We start from the raw sequence: 17,914 nt of genomic DNA, 5'->3' as shown, positions 1-17,914 counted from the left end.
AGCTTCACGGAAGACGACCCGTATGTTTTTGGCAGCGTCCGTTAAAGTGAAACGACATGTGATCCAGTTTAACCCCAGTTCACTGACGGCGGGGCCCAGTGTGGCACCTCAACGCCTCCCTGCTGAATGACTTCAGTCTGCAGGCCTCATGTCATCCCGTGCGACCAAAACTCTCACGAGGGCCCAGTTTCAGCCTGGACTGCAGAAGCCTGCTAACATTAGCATTTCGCTACATGTCAAAACAGAGTGGAGATCCAGGGTTTGTTGCTGAATGAAACTCCTGCAAAGTTTGTTTTGTCCCCCTATTTTGACCCTCCTGTAAAGGTGTGGGGAGGAAAGAGGGGCGGCCGGTGATGAAATACGACCTTTCTTTATTGATATTGCCAACATGTTCTGGTATAATCAGCCCACATTTGCTACTTGGGAGATCAAGTGACCAAAGATGACATAAATTTGAACGGTCACATGATGGTCTGAGGATGGTGGGATCTGAAAACACACAAAATGTGAAGGCATTGTTACCATTTTAAAGCATTCATTCAAAAAGAGACCCTCATTCATCCTTGATACATTTTATCCCAAATACAATGAAACATTTTGCAAACCTTAAACCCTTGAAGAGTTTTGAGTTGTTTTTTTAAATCCTTTAAAAGAGAACGTTTGGCTCTAAGAGGCCATAAGGCCTCTTAATTCACGCTGGATCATTGCCTGTCTGTCATGGAAAGTTTTTGTTGCTCTGGGCTCAGTGTTGACGGGAGTTTAGGAAAACCACAGAGCCAACAAGCCCGTACAGGACAGGCGGAGGAGCGGGAGGCAGCTCCCCCTCTTCTAACCCCCCTCGTGTATCGACATTTGCTTGCACCTGCTCCGACAGTTCAAGAACACATTTATTATCGCCGCTCTGCACACTTTAGCTCAACCAATCACGAGAAGCGCTGCGGAAAGTGGCGCGCTCACACTCCAGTCGTGACCAGGGTGACCCTTTCTAACAGTGAGACTAATTGATTAAACTGCGGATTCCTTAAGTGTCTCGATTCTAAATTTGATACGGAAACTGCGGATGAACTTTGAACACTCGATGCTGCTGTCGTGTGGCTACAGACGGCAGTGTCATTTTTAAAGACGCAACACTGCCCCCGTGTGGCCGTGATGGGTATACAGAGAGTAGGAAGATTTATTTTGAGTATTTGACAAAATGTTAATACGTACATACAATGAACTTCAACTGTGTAGCGCGTTTCCTGTTTCACATATTTGCTGCTTAATGTCACATGTTAGCATTTTTTTTATTTTAAACTTATCAGATCTTTTTTTTTTTTTTACTCTAGAGAGGGTTTTAAAACTTAGAGGACCCATTCCAACATAACTTGTGTTCCACTCTCCACCAGGGTTCCCACTTGAAAGCCATTTTCTGCCTGGGAGGACAGAAACCTGGTTGGATCGGGGCCCTTGAAGACATTTCAGCACCACTGATCTTGGGACTATGGCCTTTAAGTCAATCAAATGTATACCATAATATATCCCTGCATACTTTGATTTTCCTAAATAGGGAAAGCAACTGCACAAAAGGACACATTTTACAAGTGAGTTGACATGTTTTAATGAAAACAATGAAAACATCAGTACAATCATTTCATACTGTTAAATGCGCTGAAATCTAAGACTGACATAAACTAAAAAATATTTTAAGGTTGCCTGAAATTCAGTGAAATTAATGTGACAAGATCGAGATTTCTGTATAAAGTAAAAGGAAATTACATATTTACAGTGTTACTGGGAGAAAACCACAGCTTTTGGGACACGTCATCGGCTCCATTACAGCCTAATCATGGCGTTATTGACCAGGAACATACATGGAAACCATAAAAAGAGCACCTGGCAGTTTAGCTAGCCTTTACAGATCTTACAAAACGGCCCCTGTGACACTCCATCGCCTGGGTTGTGTTTCACAGAGGTTTGGGAAGGCTGGACACTTCCTCCAGACACTCGTTGTAGGAATCCTGATAGTCCTCGTGAGGCTTGATCAGGATCACACAGGTCGGCCTCTTTGATCCCGCCGACGAGCCCAGATCCTAAAAGCAGAGCAGGAAACAAGTCGACCAAACATCAAAAACACGGTTCCACTGTCCAGGCAGATATGTCCTCCAGGCTGCAGCTGGCTGGTGTTGACCTGACAACAGACTCACCACTTTAGAGGGGATGTAGGCATACGGGAGGTTTCTGTCCTCACACATAACAGGCAGGTGACAGTACACTTCTATGGGCAAGGTGTCTCCAGCCAGGACCACGATCCTGCAGAGGGAGGACAAGTGTCCAAGTGCCACCACGGTGGGACTTTACCAGCTCGTTCTAACGATTTGTACATCGTAACCATAAGAAGGAAGTTCTTGAAAAGTTCCTCACCCTTTCTCTCCTTTGTTGATGAATTTCTGAACTTCTTTAACTCCTCTCCTAATGTTCTTCACTTTTGAAGCTGCAGAGGCGAAACAGTAGGAAGGGAAAAGTCACACACGAAGTGCTGGCTTCAGCCACAGTTCTGACACCAATGACGTCTTTATCGACAGTTTGAAAATACTGTGCAGTCTGCAAGGTTGTGGCAACGATCCCTCGTTGGGGAATGATGGCTCCTACCCTTTTTGACGCATTTGTAAAGCTTTTTGCTGAGGATTTTGGAGGCCAGCGGCTGAGCGATCGGGTTCACGTTAGCGACCAACTCGTGGTAAGACTTTCCGTTGCCTTCAGCCGCCGCCGGAAGTTCAGCGGCCTCCTCTCCGTCCACACAAACCTTCTCTTTCTTCGTCTTTGTCATTTTAAATGTAATTAAACGAGTGCTATTTCAACCAGCTTCTATGTTTGACTCCCGGCAACACAACTCGCATTCGGGAACAGAAACACGTGGTTGAGCTTCTTCTTCCCTGCTTATTTGCGTGAGCGTCGCTTCAGCGCCCCCAGCGGTCTGGAGGATACCAGCAGTTGGTCGTTTCACATTTTAACAATGTTTAAAGCTACATTTATTTTACTTATATTTAAGACTTATATTTTATATTTATATTTGAGACTTAAGTAAAGTTCCTAAGGGCCCCGAATGGTTTTCCAGATTTTGAGTTAACCTGACAAGATCTGGAAACTGAAATATAATCTAGTTTTATTCAAAATCTTTGATGCTTTTAATGTTTCTGTAAAAACTTTTATTAGCAATTGGTAGCAAAAACGATGATGAAACAGACTTGTAATCAACAAAATACTGACTTGTTTAAATAATGCATACAAATGAACTTAAAATGGTAGAAAAGTGCACAGCTACAAAACCTGTAAAGCATCTTTAAAGCAAATTCACATATTTCCAAAGGTTTAGACATTATTTTCCTGTTGTGTAACAAGCGACAGTCTCAACGTGATCATGTCGGCATCATCTCTGGACAATGTCGCTCAGCATGGTGGGCAGTTTCCTCTTCTTCATCTCTCTGGACATCTGACACCAGACGCATTGTGGACAGAAAGTGGAGCACAAACAGTCGTTGCACAACGTCCCCTGAGCACAAAAAAGAGAAGTGAATCCACAATTTACGACGTAAACAAGCTAGTAAAATCACAGCGTTACGGTTCGGTTTAGATTTATGTGTGTAAAATATTTCAATGGACTAACTAAAATAGAGCCACACGTCAGGTGGCGTTTGTCTTCCTCACTTTGATGTCATACTGTTGACGCACGAACACCCTCATCGACAAGGTGATGGGACGGATGCAGCCAAAGGCGTCCAGCAGGGGGAGACAGAGACACTGGCCGAGGGTCCGAGAGATTTTACAGGCGAAGCAGGGACCACACCAGAAAGCAAAGCAGCCTTCAAACACACACACACACACACACACACACACACACACACACACACACACACACACACACACACACACACACACACATGATGTGAGTTTATTGCCTCTAAAGATGTATCAGTGGATAAAAACTAGCAGTTTAAGACATTTCCCCCCTTTTGTCTGCGATTGAAACTGTTGGGAAATACATTCTTTCGTGTCATCGCAGCAGTCACAGATCCCAGACGACCATTCGTCCGTCTCAGAGGACAGAACCCGGGGCTGAGGCTGAGTCCACACGGGCCCGTCCATCCAGCTCACATCGGCGGTGATGCGGACGCAGCATTCAGGAAACTGTGACAGCATCATCAAAGCTTATACGAGACAGTCGTCTTTTGTATTCCATGTTTTCAGACACGTGATACATCACATCACAGTGCTTCAATGCAAAATACAAACACATTTAGTGCTGTAACAAAAGGACACGCTGCCTCCAATCATGTTTTGCAATGTTTACCGTCCATTAATAGAGAATTATTGCGGCACAAAGCTAATCTACCTTTATGTTCATTTACATAACGTTTACATACATGCTGTAATCATGATCTTTGGAGTCCGGTCATAGCGGAGACGCACTGATCCAAACACTCATCCATCATCATGTCACAGCTATGCAAGCAAATTAAACAAATCGTAAAGAGAAAAATAATGAGACTGGCGCGACACTTACCCGTGTGCGTGTTCTTGTAAACAGCTTTGATTGGACAGGTACCTGACATTGAAGGTTTCGACCGAACCTGCCCGACCTGACTGACAAGAACTGAATGTGAGTTTTGTGTTGCGCAGCCTTGAGTCATGGCAGAAGAGCTTCATTTAGGTGCCAACAGACGCATTTCCATCCACGTTCAGCGTGTAGTTAGATAAACCGGGGGGAAACATGGCAGAGCTTGTGAAAACACACTTCTTATTCACAAATTCATAATCTTGCGGTATTTTGGTTGTTTGCTGGCCAATTTCCCCGCGTCTCGCTGCGTGAACGCTTGCGAAGGGTGTAGTAAAGCAAACACCCGCCAGGTGGCGACAACCCGCATTTGTTTGATGGAAGTGCTCGTGAGCTCGAGCTTTCACGTGAACTTTCACACAGGTAAAATGCACGCGAGTGACGTCAGAAGTAGAAAAGAGCGAGGTTTTAATTGTTTTTATCCTGTTTCATAAAAATATTGATACTAAATATTAAGTGTAAAAATATTTTGTATTAAAGCAAAGACAAGAAACACAGACACGTGGGCAGATAAAAGATTTATTCAAACTGTACAACAACATCGATGGAAACAAATAAAAGAGGTTTCTATACAACATAACAGCAAAAAAATGCAGTTTTCTTATTTTAAGTTTTAAGTTATTAAAAAAAATTCAAAAGTTAAGAGCCAGTGAATCCTCAAAAAAGCTCCACGGGTCTCGTCCACCACCAGCCTGTGCCCAGCGGGTCAGGGAAGGTACTGGTACTCGCCTCCATCCCCCCCTCCATCTATATCATAGATATTTTCCACCATCGCTGCACGACTATGGAGCTGCAGAGCGGATGATCCTGAATGGAACTCGACCGGAGTGTTGACCTGTGGCACCTGATGGCTGGAGAAATAAAAACAAACAAACAAACCCTTCATTTCAACAACAGCTTCCCTTATTCTACCTTATTGTCCCTCATTGTCTCTTATTGTCCCTCGTAAAGTTGCATCTTCATCCCCCTCCACACAGAATCCACACAGACCAGTAGTGATATTTGTTAAATCAGGTTACGTTAAGTCTGATTCCAGCTGCTGGTCACGTCCTGGTGACATTTCTGTCCAACCAGGCTCAGCAGTCAGAGAGGAAACCTCAAACGTTTCCCTTTCCGCTATTGTTTGGGTGCGGCTCATCGCTAGTGTTCTGGTTTCAGTTATTAAACAGTGGGCCGGTCATGTTGCAGATAGATGCAGCTTTTTATGCCATAAAATATCTAATATCTAACCTCACATCCGACTTTTGGTTATTGTAGTCATTACTAGCATGCATATAAATAACATTTAATGTATATTTCTTAGTAAGTCTTCCTCATTTATTATTGTCAGACCGCTGCGTCATGTTAGATCGTAGCTTTAGTGATTGTTGCTGAAATGCTTGTCAGCCCCTAGCATCCGGAGTTGAACTGAAATGTTTCATTTACAAAGGTCAGAGGTCGCCCACAATCTTAATACCATGAGATGAAGGCAGGGACGTTTTGCACCGATGGAAAATGCTGAGTTTTCTGTGCTGAGTCTTTTCTCGCCCAACTGTGGTTTATGATGCTCCGTCTAATCATGGAGATTCAGTCAGAACGCAGCAGTGAGAAAGACGAGTGTGACAGTAACGCGCCCAGAATGCAACGGAAGCAGACATGTTATCGACCCCGGCGGTAAGACTGAGCGGTTTCGCCTTCTTCAACCACAGCCTTTATCATTATTACTGACAAAGGCTTCAGAATCTACACAAGTAGTAAGTTCTCAGCAAATCCAGAACAGAATATCAACAAAATGAAAAAGAAACTTACATTTTTCTGAGCTTCCCCCATTTTCTGGCTGCAAAGACAAAATTCACAGTGTTAAAACTGATGAGGGAGATAAAATCATCGATCCGTTTATCAACCGATCTGCTTAACTGCGTATATTGGCGAGTATATTGTGAGTATTTTCAAGAATACTGGTGATGGTGGAACCCCAGGATAAAAAACTGGTCTCGTGCTTAGTTCAATATCCTGGAAAGGAGTGGGAATATTGAACTTCTGTGATCAGTTCAACATCACGGAGGGGCGTGAGATTCTGGTAATTTTCAGGTGTGAATATTAGAGTTTAGTGGCATAAATGTATGATATATATGTATTTTGACTTACTGATAATGAAGAGTCCACCAGCGGTGATCAAAACTATCAACCCAAAGAGAACACACAACAGAACCACAGCCACAGTGCCGTTTTCCTAATGGGGCACAGACATAAAATAAACATCATGTGATAAAGTGGAACTTTGGGTTACATTTACAACCATAGAATTCAAATGTGCTTTAAGGTTTATTTAAGCATTATCAGTACAGGAGTTAGCATTAGCACTAGCTAGCTCCTGTTATGCCACGTTCTTGTCTAATGTGTCTTTTATGGAAATAATGGCATCTGGAAATACTAAGAAATCATAAATGACATCTGATTAAAACCAGAACAATGTTTAAGGACCTTATTATTCTATAAATAAATGTGGAAATGAAAGTGGGGGTGACTCAACATTAACTAGAACCAGGCACAAGGCAGTCCAAAAAAAAAAAAAACTGTGACAGAGGAACCTCACCTCGATCCCGACAGGGCCCAAAGAGGAACTCCCCGGAGACTTTGTAGAAGTCAGCTGGACTGGGGGACAAGGAAGTGAAGTACTTTTGTTACTAACGTGGTGTCAGCAGTTAGAGCCGGTGATCTGGAGTCTCAGGTCCGAATGCTGATCTCATGCTGACAGGAGCTGTACCTGCTGCTGTGCTGAACGCTGTTGTCGCTGTGACCGTCTGGCTGGTCGAGGTCGCAGACGTGGTCGTCTGTTCAGCTGCAAGGCAGCAGAATGGTTTTGTTTCAAGCTTTGCCCCAGCAGATATTTACTAAAACCTCCTGACTTTTTGAACATCTTTGAAGGTCAGGGTTGGCCAGTAGGGGGCGTTTATGAGTTTAGCCTCACAACAGCGTCGACGCGCCTCCTGTTAGATTATATCCTCTACTTTTTTGGCACATCCCTTTAGATTTACTGGTTGCTTGTCTGTAATTACATGTTTCATTACATTTTTTCCCTATTTGATGGAGGTTTCGGGCTATTGCGGGACTATTCGCATCGTGAATGATCAACACTCGAGAAGATATGTTCTCATTCTCACCTTTCTTCACGACCAGAGTGATGTAATGTTTTTCATCATTAAACCAGCCTGGTATCTCCACCCTGCAGCCGTACGTTCCAGCATCCGCCTCCGTGAGGTTGAGAATGGTGAGCGAGACATCCCCTTTGTCCAGTGGGCCCAGTAACTGGTACCTACTGGAGGCTCTGGTTGCCTCTATCACCTTATGACCATCGGAAGAGATGAGCTGGCTGTTTCTGCAACTCAGTCCGGAGAACCAATCTCGATTCCAACATGCCTCCACCTCACTTTGGGATTTGTAGCTACATTGCAGAGTCACGTTTTGACCCACGTAACCGTTAACCTGACGACTTGTGCTGCATTCACTGACTGTGGGTGCAAAGAAGACTCATGTCAGCGATCTCCTGTTACTGTCGCTGCGCCAGCTGTTCCAGATGTTTGGGTTTGGTACTCCCCACAGGAATAATAATCACTGAAAGGACTGAAATTGTAAACTGAAAATTGTAAATTTCAGCACCAACATATCCCTTAAATCAAGTGAACCAAAATCCTTTGCAAGTAGTTCAGCTAAAAAGTTAGAATAATATATTATTTTTAAATTAATTCAGTTTTTACTTATTTTTAATTTTGGGTTTCCTACATGTTTACCTGAGAGAAGCACGAGGAGCAGAGCGATCTTCATGATGAACCGACCGAAGCTGACATCACTCACACACACAGACCCACTCTCTCTCTCTCTCTCTCTCACATACACACACACACACACACACACACACACACACACACACACACACACACACACACATACACAGTCAGACAAACACAGGAACAAGCTGATGCACACTTCAAGAAGTGAGATTTGCCAGTAATGAGAGCTGTGACCCTTTGGTTTCATTTCTCAGTAGATTAAGCTATTTTTATGAGGACCAGGAAGGATTTAATTGCATAAAAAGGTGCATTATTGCATTTGAATTGATATTATATAAGGTTTTATTCTATCAGAAACATGGTAGTGTTGCATTTCAAAACTGTAATGGTCTTTGAGCTGTGTTATTTTCAAGACCAAAATAACTATTGTTTTTAATAATCTGCCTGGACTTCCTCTCATTGTTTTACTTCATGAAGGCTGAGATCACACTGTAAAAAAAAACACCCGTGTTAGCGATGATTATGGATTTAATAGAAATTAATTTACCAGAAAAGGAGCTGAAAGTTCTACTGCTCTGGTTACTTTTCCTAGTCTTATTACACGTCTTCTATCATTTGTGGTCCATCAACTTTCAGTCCATCAACTTTCAGTCCACCAACTTTCAGGTTCGTCAAACTAACTTCTTCTTTTTTTGAACCAATACATTTCTGTAGAGCTGGGATTTAATTGTTATATTTATCACATTTTTATTTTTTATTTTAAAAGGATATTTCGTTAATCTCGTAGCACATTAAAAAAATGTGTATTAAACTGAAAGTGTTTCCGCCCGGTTTCGAACCGGGGACCTTTCGCGTGTGAGGCGAACGTGATAACCACTACACTACGGAAACGCTACACTAGGCATCGTATTCAACATCCTAACAATCGACCACTCACGCATATGTATGTATATGTATGTATGTATGTATATATATATATATATATATATATATATATATATATATATATATATATATATAAATACACACACACACATGTATATATATATATATATATATATATATATATATATATATATATATAAATAAAAAATAAAACACACACACAGTTTTTAAGTTAATTAAGGCAAAACCATCGGTTCTTCGTGCAACATTCTAATTGCTAACAGTGGACAACCTTCACACTCGTGTACAGTGATCCCTCGCTATATCGCGTTTCATCTTTCACGGCTTCGCTGCTTCACGGATTTTTTTGCGAGTCGTTCATTGCAGTTCTCAAATATAATCGAAGGTGGCATATCCGTTTATAAAAATCTTCTTGCTCAGAAAAAGAAAGAGCGCCAACAACTGCCTATAACAATGTTCTTCTCTCGGAGAAAGACTCCTGCGCCTTCAGTAGAAACAGACGCTCCAGCGGAGCGGAGTCAGGACGAAGAGGCTCAGCTGGGACTGTGAAATACGCCAGTGACAATGTTTCCAACCTTGTATTACTAGATTAAAATTATTGTTTTAAACAAATTTTGGGCTTTAAAACAGGTTTTGATTTTTGGTTTCATTCTATAGTTCATTATTGCATTGTAAAATAAAAAAATAAATAAAGCTGACTACTTCACGGATTTCACTTTTCGCGTGTTATTTTTGGAACGCAACTCCCGCGATAAACGAGGGATCACTGTATATACAGGGAACGATGATAGAGACCTTAACACTTCCTCTGATATCCGCTAGGTGTCGCTGCGCTCAAACGACATTGGCGAGAAAAGCTCGTTTTCCACAAAAACATAGTTGTGAACTACATACACAGTAATTGTTACAAAGCACACACAGTTGTATTTACAATTACAGTCGCATTGGAGCCTATCATTCATAACATTGTGTCTTGATCTCAGCTCTCAACACTACAACCCTGTTCAGGAACCACTTCAGTAGTATCCACCTTTTTAAAGTGAGTCTTCAGCTATCCATCTTGGGCTGTTATTGAAGTGCAAAGGATTGTGAAACAGGGTGGATGCTTGTTGGCACACAAATACTAAATCTTATACTAAGAATAGGAATGCAGGGTGAATAGTTACATAACACTGCACAGGAGTTCATTTACATTTTTCACAACACATGTGCCAGAAGGATGATTATGGCTATGAAAGTCTAGTGGTTTTCACATTTTCACATTGTCTTTCACGAAAAACATACAGACCGAGTGACTAAAGAAGAAGGTCAATTTTGGCATCATAGTTGTGAACACAGGACTGTAAATACTCGCTGACTGAATGGAAACAAAGCCAAAACATCTGGATGCCATCTTGAAGTCTGACTGCTGACAAGTTAAAACAAATCTCATGAAATGTACGTAATTTGATGTTGTTTGACTCTTTGATTGGTTTTGGGTTTAACTGGACTGTTACAGATTACAACGTTCATGTTCAAGCTGTATTAGGATCACTTTTGTACAGATCACATGTAAGACCAACGCATAAATCTTTCGGAACCAGCGGCGTCAACTGTGGATGACATCATCATTGTCTGCAGGGCTCATGCATAAGCTGCAGCAATATACAAGACTGTTACAATGTCGGCTGCATCGAGTGTTGCATCGAGGCGAAGGTCCCTTCGGTACAGCGATGTCCCCACTCGTCGAAAAAAGTGATATATTTCTGCTTCATCGTGTGAGGAGCCCATCTCTTGTCACAGGTGTGGTTAAGAAGAGCATCTTGTGCTCTCCCCATTTAGATGGGGCGAGGGGGCGGTTAGCACCCTAGCTTCCTGCATCGCTCCCTGTGCATGTGCTCCCTCTTTATTTACACTGTCCGTTATTCACTACTATGCCCGTCCCCGGGCCCTTAGCAAGCCGGGACACCGAACCGGGCCCACCTCTTCCCGTGGGTCCTGAGTGAAGCTTTCGACCAGAGGGGTGGGGCCATGTTGGAGGGTGGGGTCTGGAGGTAACATACTGTGTGCTGGGGCTGACGGAGGACAACGCCTGCTGGCTGCTGTTCAGGAAGGATGAATTGTTGGAGCCCTGATGGCGGCGGTAGTTGGGGTACGCCTGCCATCGCTGGCGCTTCCGTTTCCACTGGCATTGGAGGATCCGAATAAAGGCCTGAGGGAAAAACAACAACAGAGAGCTGTTGAGGGGTTCCCAAAAAGCAGCAAACTTGGTACAAGCGGCGCATTACCTGCTTGAACTCTCGGCTGTAGCAGGGGTAGATGATGGGGTTTAAACAGCTGTTGAAGTAGCCCAGCCAAAAAATGACTTTGAAAAACGTTTCAGGTGGACGAAGGCTGGGGTTGAATGACCCTATTTAAACACACAAGATCATTACAATAATGTTGCAATTGCTTCCTGAACGTCATCAACTTTAAAATGCGGACAGTGTTACGATTCGTGGTTGTTTAGGACCCGAACGCAGGCAAGACGCAGTGATGAAAGGTCCAAAAATTGGTTTTATTAAACAAACACAAAAGGACAGTCCTCCTGGACTGCTGGGAAGCAACAGTTTGTCCTCCGGGTGCACGCCAAGAGCTCCAGCGTGGAGCCACAAAAATCACAAGAACCTTCAAAAACCAACAAAGACCCCAGAAATACCAAGTTACACAAAATCCTCCGACACTGGTAGGCCGGAGTCTTAGACCTTAAATAGGCGGCTGATCACTGATGTCCTGCAGGTGCGCCAACAGGTGGCCGGAGCATGGCTCCACCACGCCCCCTGCAGGAAAAACACAACTGGGAATCCTGGATCACAACAGATAGTAGGGTATATTGTTGTTATCATCACTGACAGGTGGAGCAGAAAATGAGGATTGATGAAGTGTTGTCATCAGCTAGCAGCACCGCTACCCCAGCTAGCTGGTTCTCCCCTCTCAGCGCAACAAAGTTGTGACCCTTCGATGGTGCAGGTGATCCTCAGCCTGCTGGAGGATTTTTGTAGGTTTTGGAGGATCAGGAATGTAATGTTCTTTTGATACATCCTTCAGCACTTGGATTATTTTCCCTGAACATGGACTTGTAAGGCCATCCAGTGCCGCAGGCTGCACTGCCTGACTATATAAGCCAGAACTAGATATCCTGAGAAGAGAGGGACACCTGACCACGACGCATCCGTCTGTCCAGGCTCAGCAAATCGTGCTCATCCCCAATTTGTCCTCCAAAAGAACCAAGCCAGCTTCTTCTGAAGATAACAGCGGATACAATTGGCAGTAAAATCCCAGCACAACCTAATTTTTAAAGCAATAATATTTAAAGTAGTTGATGAGTTCATATTGGTAATTTGACAACGTGGAAAGATCTGAAACCAGAAACAGACCAGACTGTCTAACCAAAGGCAGCCTGTGCTGCAGACATCCTGCTGGATCAACACGTTCCCCCCTCCTGTGATCAGAGGAGTGATGCGTTTAAGACTTCTTCATCCCCTCTCTTATGAAATCTGCTCTCTCCAAAGAGCACCTGTAGCTCAAGGGATTGTGGGCAGTACTTTATTCAGAATCTGCAAACCTTAAATACAAGAAATGTTATTCCGGCTCCTGTCCACGGCTTAGAGCTGATCTCTGGTAGGAACTCTAGGAACCTTTTTAGGAGGTGTGACTCTTTTTGTTGATGTTCAAGACTCGTGGTTAGGTGATAAAGATCAAATACAAGAACTCAGAAGGCAAATTCTCCAGAAAATTATGGAAAAGAACGTATCATTTCTGTTTGGACATATAGGAACCATCACAAAGGAGTTGATTTTGTGCTGGAGCTTCTTCGTGTAGCCACACTTTGGAAAACATGTGTGAATACGCTCTGAGCAAACAAAGGTCCATCCACACAATCAGATTTCAGCATAATTCTGCTGCGGTTTATCGTCTCTCTTTGTTTGTGATAATGAAGCTAAATGTTCTGTTTCAGATCAGGACCAGATGTGCCGCTGAGACTCCGTCCAGCAAGTGCAGGTAATAAACCGAACTGTCTGTAAAGTGCATACGTTCCGTCTGCGCTCCGTGTTTGGCTGGCGTGATTAGATTAGATTAGATTAGATTAGATTCAACATTATTGTCATTACACATGTCACAAAGTACAAGGCAACGAAATGCAGTTAGCATCTAACCAGAAGGGCTTAAGAAGCGAATAAAACTGTGATGGGTATACAGTGATCCCTCGTTTATCGCGGGAGTTGCGTTCCAAAAATAACACGTGAAAAGTGAAATCCGTGAAGTAGTCAGCTTTATTTTTTTTTATTATTTTCCAATGCAATACTGAACTATAGAATGAAACCAAAAATCAAAACCTGTTTTAAAGCCCAAATTTTGTTTAAAACAATAATTTTAATCTTGTAATACAAGGTTGGAAACATTGTCACTCGCGTATTTCCCAGTCCCAGCTGTGCCTCTGCGTCCTGACTCCGCTCCGCTGGAGCGTCTGTTTCTACTGAAGGCGCAGGAGTCTTTCTCCGAGAGAAGAACATTGTTATGGGTAGTCGTTGGCGCTCTCTTTTTCTGAGCAAGAAGATTTTTATAAACGGAGATGCCACCTTCGATTATATTTGAGAACTGCAATGAACGACTCGCAAAAAAATCCGTGAAGCAGCGAAGCCGTGAAAGATGAAACGCGATATAGCGAGGGATCACTGTATACAATATATACACACAATGATATATGTTTATGATATCAATCTATATGTTTGTATTTACAGAGTTCACAGATATGTAAAGGGTATATAAAAGTCATTGCAACCAAGATAAATATATATACAGGCTGTAACTATGGTGCTGAATTTCCTACAGGATCAATAGAGGTTATTTATGCAGTTTTTAACTATGTGTATGTTTTAACTATACAATAATGATAAAATATGGTAAAAATGTGCAAAGTATGGAAAGCAGTGCAATTAACTGGATGTGGGTAGTGCAAATAAACGGATGTAAATAGTGCAATTATTGTAACAGATGTAATCAGTGCAAATAGAGTGAATGTACAATCAGTCAGTCCAGACGGGGTTATTGTGCCTGAAGGGAGGTAAAGTGAGAAGGGTCAGAGTTCAGCAGGGAGACAGCAGTGGGGAAGAAGCTGTTTCTGAACCTGGTGGTTTTTGTCCGGAGGCTCCTGTAGCGCCTCCCAGAGGGCATGAGGGTAAACAGTCCATGCACTGGGTGACAGGAGTCTTTAGAGACCTTCTTGGCCCTCCTGTGACAGCGCCTCCTGTATATGTCCTCAATGGAAGGAAGAGAAGCTCCAGCTATTCGCTGGGCGGTCTTCACCACCTTCTGCAATGCCTTCCGGTCTGAGGCAGAGCAGTTCCCATACCAGACCGTAACACAGCTGGTAGGGATGCTCTCGATGGTGCAGCGATAGAAGTTCACCAGGATGTCTGAAGAGAGGTGGTGTTTCTTCAGAGTCCTCAGGAAGAAGAGACGCTGGTGAGCCTTCTTCACCAAACTGGAGCAGTTAGTCGTCCAGGTGAGGTCCTGTGAGAGGTGGATCCCCAGGAATTTGAAGCTGGACACACTTTCCACCGCTGCTCCGTTGATGTGGATAGGTGGGTGGATGTCCGTCTTCCTCCTGAAGTCCAGGACGAGTTCTTTAGTTTTATTGGTGTTGAGCAGCAGGTTGTTGTTGTGGCACCACGTAGCTAAACGTTCCACCTCCTCCCTGTAAGCTGACTTATCGTTATCCTTGATGAGGCCAATCACTGTGGTGTCATCTGCGAACTTGATGATGGTGTTGGAACCATGTAGAGCTCTGCAGTCGTGGGTGAAAAGGGAGTAGAGGAATGGGCTCATCACACAGCCTTGTGGTACTCCGGTGTTTACAGTGAGGGTAGGGGAGCAGTGATGATCTAACCGCACATGTTGTGGTCTATTGGTCAGAAAGTCCAATAACCAGTTGCAGATGGAGATGCTGATGCCCAGATCCCTTAGTTTGGTTATCAGCTTGGAGGGGATGACAGTGTTAAATGCTGAACTGAAGTCTATGAACAGCATTCGGGCGTATGTGTCATTATTGTCCAGGTGAGAGAGGACAGAGTGCAGTGCTGTGGAGACTGCATCTTCTGTGCTCCTGTTCTTACGATAGGCGTACTGATGGGGGTCCAGGGTTGGGGGGAGACAGGATTTGAGTTGTGCCAAGACCAGCTGCTCTAAGCACTTTGTTATGATAGGAGTGAGTGCTACTGGACGATAGTCATTGAGACAAGCTGGGGAGGAATGTTTTGGTACCGGCACGATGGAGGTGGATTTGAAGCAGGTCGGCACAACTGCATGAGCCAGGGATAGATTGAATAAGTCTGTCAGGACCCCTGCTAACTCCGCAGCACAAGTTCTGAGCACGCGTCCAGGGATGCCATCGGGGCCCGCAGATTTGCGTGGATTGATCCTGCTCAGTTCCGCTCTGACATCAGTGGTAGAGAAAGTTAAGGGTTGGTGGCCAGAAGTCAGCTCTACCTTGCTCGCTTGTTCTTGATTGTCCTTCTCAAACCGAGCATAGAAGTTGTTTAGCTCATTGAGGAAGATGTCAGTTGAGGGGGGAGAGGGGTTGATGGGCTTGTAGTTGCTGATGACCTGAATGCCCTGCCACATAGATCGGGGGTTGGAGTTGGAGAAGTGCCCTTCTACCTTCAGCTTGTAGCCGTGTTTGGCTTTCTTAACACCCAGCTTCAGGTTAGCTCTGGCTGTGCTGTAGGTTTGTGCATCCCCCGATCGGAAGGCGATGTTACGGGCCTTCAGCAGGAGACGGACATCCCTATTCATCCAGGGCTTCTGATTAGGGTACATGGTGATCTGTTTCTGGGTGGTGACACTGTCTATGGAGGTGGAGATGTAGTCCAGTACAGATGAGGCATAGCATTCGATGTCAATGTGAGAGTCACAGGTTGCCTTAGTGGCAAATGTATTCCAGTCTGTGTGTTAGAACCGGTCCTGCAGCTTGGAGTCTGTCCCCTCGGGCCACACCTTTACTGTCCTCACTGTGGGTTCCACCCGTTGAATGAGTGGTGAATAATTTGGGGAGAGAATGAGAGAGAGGTGGTCTGACTGTCCAATGTGGGGGAGGGGTGTAGCTTTGTAAGCTTCAGCTATGTTGGAATAAACATGGTCCAATGTTCTGTCTCCTCTCGTGTGGCAAGAGACATGTTGATAAAATCTGGGGAGGACTGTCTTCAAATTTGCATGGTTGAAGTCCCCCCGCAACGATGCCATGTGAAATGGAATGTCGAAAAGTTGATGAAACACCAGAAGGTTTTAGATGGAAAATCAGGTTTTCCACCAAAGTCAAAGTCATCAACATATTTAATATTTCAAGTTGAGGAGGCTAATTTGTTCTATGTAAATTTAGCAGGATTAAAGCAATATTTGTAACTCAGTGGGGCATTTTTCCAGTGTTGGCTTCAGCCACAATTCTGACACCAATGACGTCTTTATTGACAGTTTGAAAATACTGTGCAGTCTGCAAGGTTGTGGCAACGATCCCTCGTTGGGGAATGATGGCTCCTACCCTTTTTGACGCATTTGTAGAGCTTTTTGCTGAGTTTTTTGGAGGCCAGCGGCTGAGCGATCGGGTTCACGTTAGCGACCAACTCGTGGTAAGACTTTCCGTTGCCTTCAGCCGCCGCCGGAAGTTCAGCGGCCTCCTCTCCGTCCACACAAACCTTGAGCTTCTTCTTCTCTGCTTGTTTGCGTGGATGTCGCTTCAGCGCCCCCCAGCGGTCTGGATGATATCAGCAGTTGGTCATTTCACATTTAAACAATGTTTAAAGCTAGATTTATTTTACTTATATTTAACTAACTTATATTTGAGACTGAAGTAAAGTTCCTAAGGGCCCCGAATGGTTTTCCAGATTTTGAGTTAACCTGACAAGATCTGGAAACTGAAATATAATCTAGTTTCATTCAAAATCTTTGATGCTTTTAATGTTTCTGTAAAAGCTTTTATTAGCAATTGGTAGCAAAAAAGATGATGAAACAGACTTGTAATCAACAAAATACTGACTTGTTTAAATAATGCATACAAATGAACTTAAAATGGTAGAAAAGTGCACAGCTACAAAACCTGTAAATCATCTTTAAAGCAAATTCACATATTTCCAAAGGTTTAGACATTATTTTCCTGTTGTGTAACAAGCAACAGTCTCAACGTGATCATGTCGGCATCATCTCTGGACAATGTCGCTCAGCATGGTGGGCAGTTTCCTCTTCTTCATCTCTCTGGACATCTGACACCAGACGCATTGTGGACAGAAAGTGGAGCACAAACAGTCGTTGCACAACGTCCCCTGAGCGCAAAAAAGAGAAGTGAATCCACAATTTACGACGTAAACAAAGCTAGTAAAATCACAGCGTTACGGTTCGGTTTAGATTTATGTGTGTAAAATATTTCAATGGCCTAACTATATTTTAGTTAGGCTATATTTTAGTTTAGCCACACGTCAGGTGACGTTTGCCTTCCTCACTTTGATGTCATACTGTTGACGCACGAACACCCTCATCGACAAGGTGATGGGACGGATGCAGCCAAAGGCGTCCAGCAGGGGGAGACAGAGACACTGGCCGAGGGTCCGAGAGATTTTACAGGCGAAGCAGGGAC

General features: G+C 43.7%; 2 protein-coding genes, 2 long non-coding RNA genes and 1 other non-coding gene across 8 annotated transcripts; all 5 read right to left on the bottom strand.

Moving 5' to 3' along the window:
- Positions 1–1,575: 1,575 nt before the first annotated feature.
- nhp2 (NHP2 ribonucleoprotein homolog (yeast)) lies at positions 1,576–2,972 on the bottom strand. Its single transcript, XM_003970851.3, has 4 exons — positions 2,632–2,972; positions 2,404–2,473; positions 2,187–2,292; positions 1,576–2,072 (listed from the first exon to the last, which is right to left on the bottom strand). The coding sequence occupies exons 1-4, from the start codon at positions 2,807–2,809 to the stop codon at positions 1,947–1,949; spliced, it is 480 nt and encodes a 159-aa protein (XP_003970900.2). The 5' UTR covers positions 2,810–2,972; the 3' UTR covers positions 1,576–1,946.
- Positions 2,973–3,165: 193 nt separating this feature from the next.
- Positions 3,166–4,862, bottom strand: LOC115252601 (uncharacterized). The gene is made up of 4 exons (XR_003890930.1): positions 4,544–4,862; positions 4,023–4,167; positions 3,688–3,842; positions 3,166–3,532 (listed from the first exon to the last, which is right to left on the bottom strand). It is a non-coding gene; the product is annotated as an uncharacterized lncRNA (long non-coding RNA).
- Positions 4,863–5,094: 232 nt separating this feature from the next.
- Positions 5,095–8,519, bottom strand: LOC105419803 (hepatitis A virus cellular receptor 1 homolog). 3 transcript variants are annotated; one of them, XM_029848077.1, is made up of 8 exons: positions 8,365–8,519; positions 7,738–8,085; positions 7,341–7,415; positions 7,170–7,228; positions 6,722–6,806; positions 6,383–6,410; positions 6,051–6,146; positions 5,095–5,445 (listed from the first exon to the last, which is right to left on the bottom strand). In XM_029848077.1, the coding sequence occupies exons 1-8, from the start codon at positions 8,396–8,398 to the stop codon at positions 5,301–5,303; spliced, it is 870 nt and encodes a 289-aa protein (XP_029703937.1). In that variant the 5' UTR covers positions 8,399–8,519; the 3' UTR covers positions 5,095–5,300. The 3 variants fall into 3 exon arrangements, with proteins under 3 accessions (XP_029703937.1, XP_029703936.1, XP_029703938.1); XM_029848076.1 differs by having other exon boundaries at positions 7,738–8,091; positions 8,365–8,441; XM_029848078.1 differs by lacking the exon at positions 6,051–6,146 and having other exon boundaries at positions 7,738–8,091; positions 8,365–8,435.
- Positions 8,520–9,182: 663 nt separating this feature from the next.
- On the bottom strand, positions 9,183–9,255 carry trnav-cac (transfer RNA valine (anticodon CAC)). Its single transcript has one exon. It is a non-coding gene; the product is annotated as a tRNA-Val (tRNA).
- A 1,347-nt stretch (positions 9,256–10,602) lies between these two features.
- Positions 10,603–11,990, bottom strand: LOC115252602 (uncharacterized). 2 transcript variants are annotated; one of them, XR_003890932.1, is made up of 3 exons: positions 11,742–11,990; positions 11,538–11,659; positions 10,603–11,461 (listed from the first exon to the last, which is right to left on the bottom strand). It is a non-coding gene; the product is annotated as an uncharacterized lncRNA (long non-coding RNA). The 2 variants fall into 2 exon arrangements; XR_003890931.1 differs by having other exon boundaries at positions 11,734–11,989.
- Positions 11,991–17,914: the final 5,924 nt, after the last annotated feature.

This window comes from Takifugu rubripes, chromosome 15 (assembly GCF_901000725.2).
Source record: "Takifugu rubripes chromosome 15, fTakRub1.2, whole genome shotgun sequence".
Taxonomy (NCBI): domain Eukaryota; kingdom Metazoa; phylum Chordata; class Actinopteri; order Tetraodontiformes; family Tetraodontidae; genus Takifugu; species Takifugu rubripes.
The sequence above is the reverse complement of the archived record's forward strand: the minus strand, read 5'-3'. Positions and strand labels throughout refer to the sequence as shown.

Excerpts from the sequence above, each read along its gene's own strand:
- LOC105419803 (XM_029848076.1), bottom strand. The coding sequence starts at position 8,398 with ATGAAGATCGCTCTGCTCCTCGTGCTTCTCTCAG. Across the intron at positions 7,416-7,737 it reads CACTCTGGTCGTGAAGAAAG|CTGAACAGACGACCACGTCT; the intron begins GTGAGAATGAGA and ends GCTGCCTTGCAG. Across the intron at positions 6,807-7,169 it reads TGGGCCCTGTCGGGATCGAG|GAAAACGGCACTGTGGCTGT; the intron begins GTGAGGTTCCTC and ends GTGCCCCATTAG.
- nhp2 (XM_003970851.3), bottom strand. The coding sequence starts at position 2,809 with ATGACAAAGACGAAGAAAGAGAAGGTTTGTGTGGACGGAGAGGAGGCC. Across the intron at positions 2,293-2,403 it reads ATCAACAAAGGAGAGAAAGG|GATCGTGGTCCTGGCTGGAG; the intron begins GTGAGGAACTTT and ends CTCCCTCTGCAG. Across the intron at positions 2,073-2,186 it reads CCTACATCCCCTCTAAAGTG|GATCTGGGCTCGTCGGCGGG; the intron begins GTGAGTCTGTTG and ends CTCTGCTTTTAG.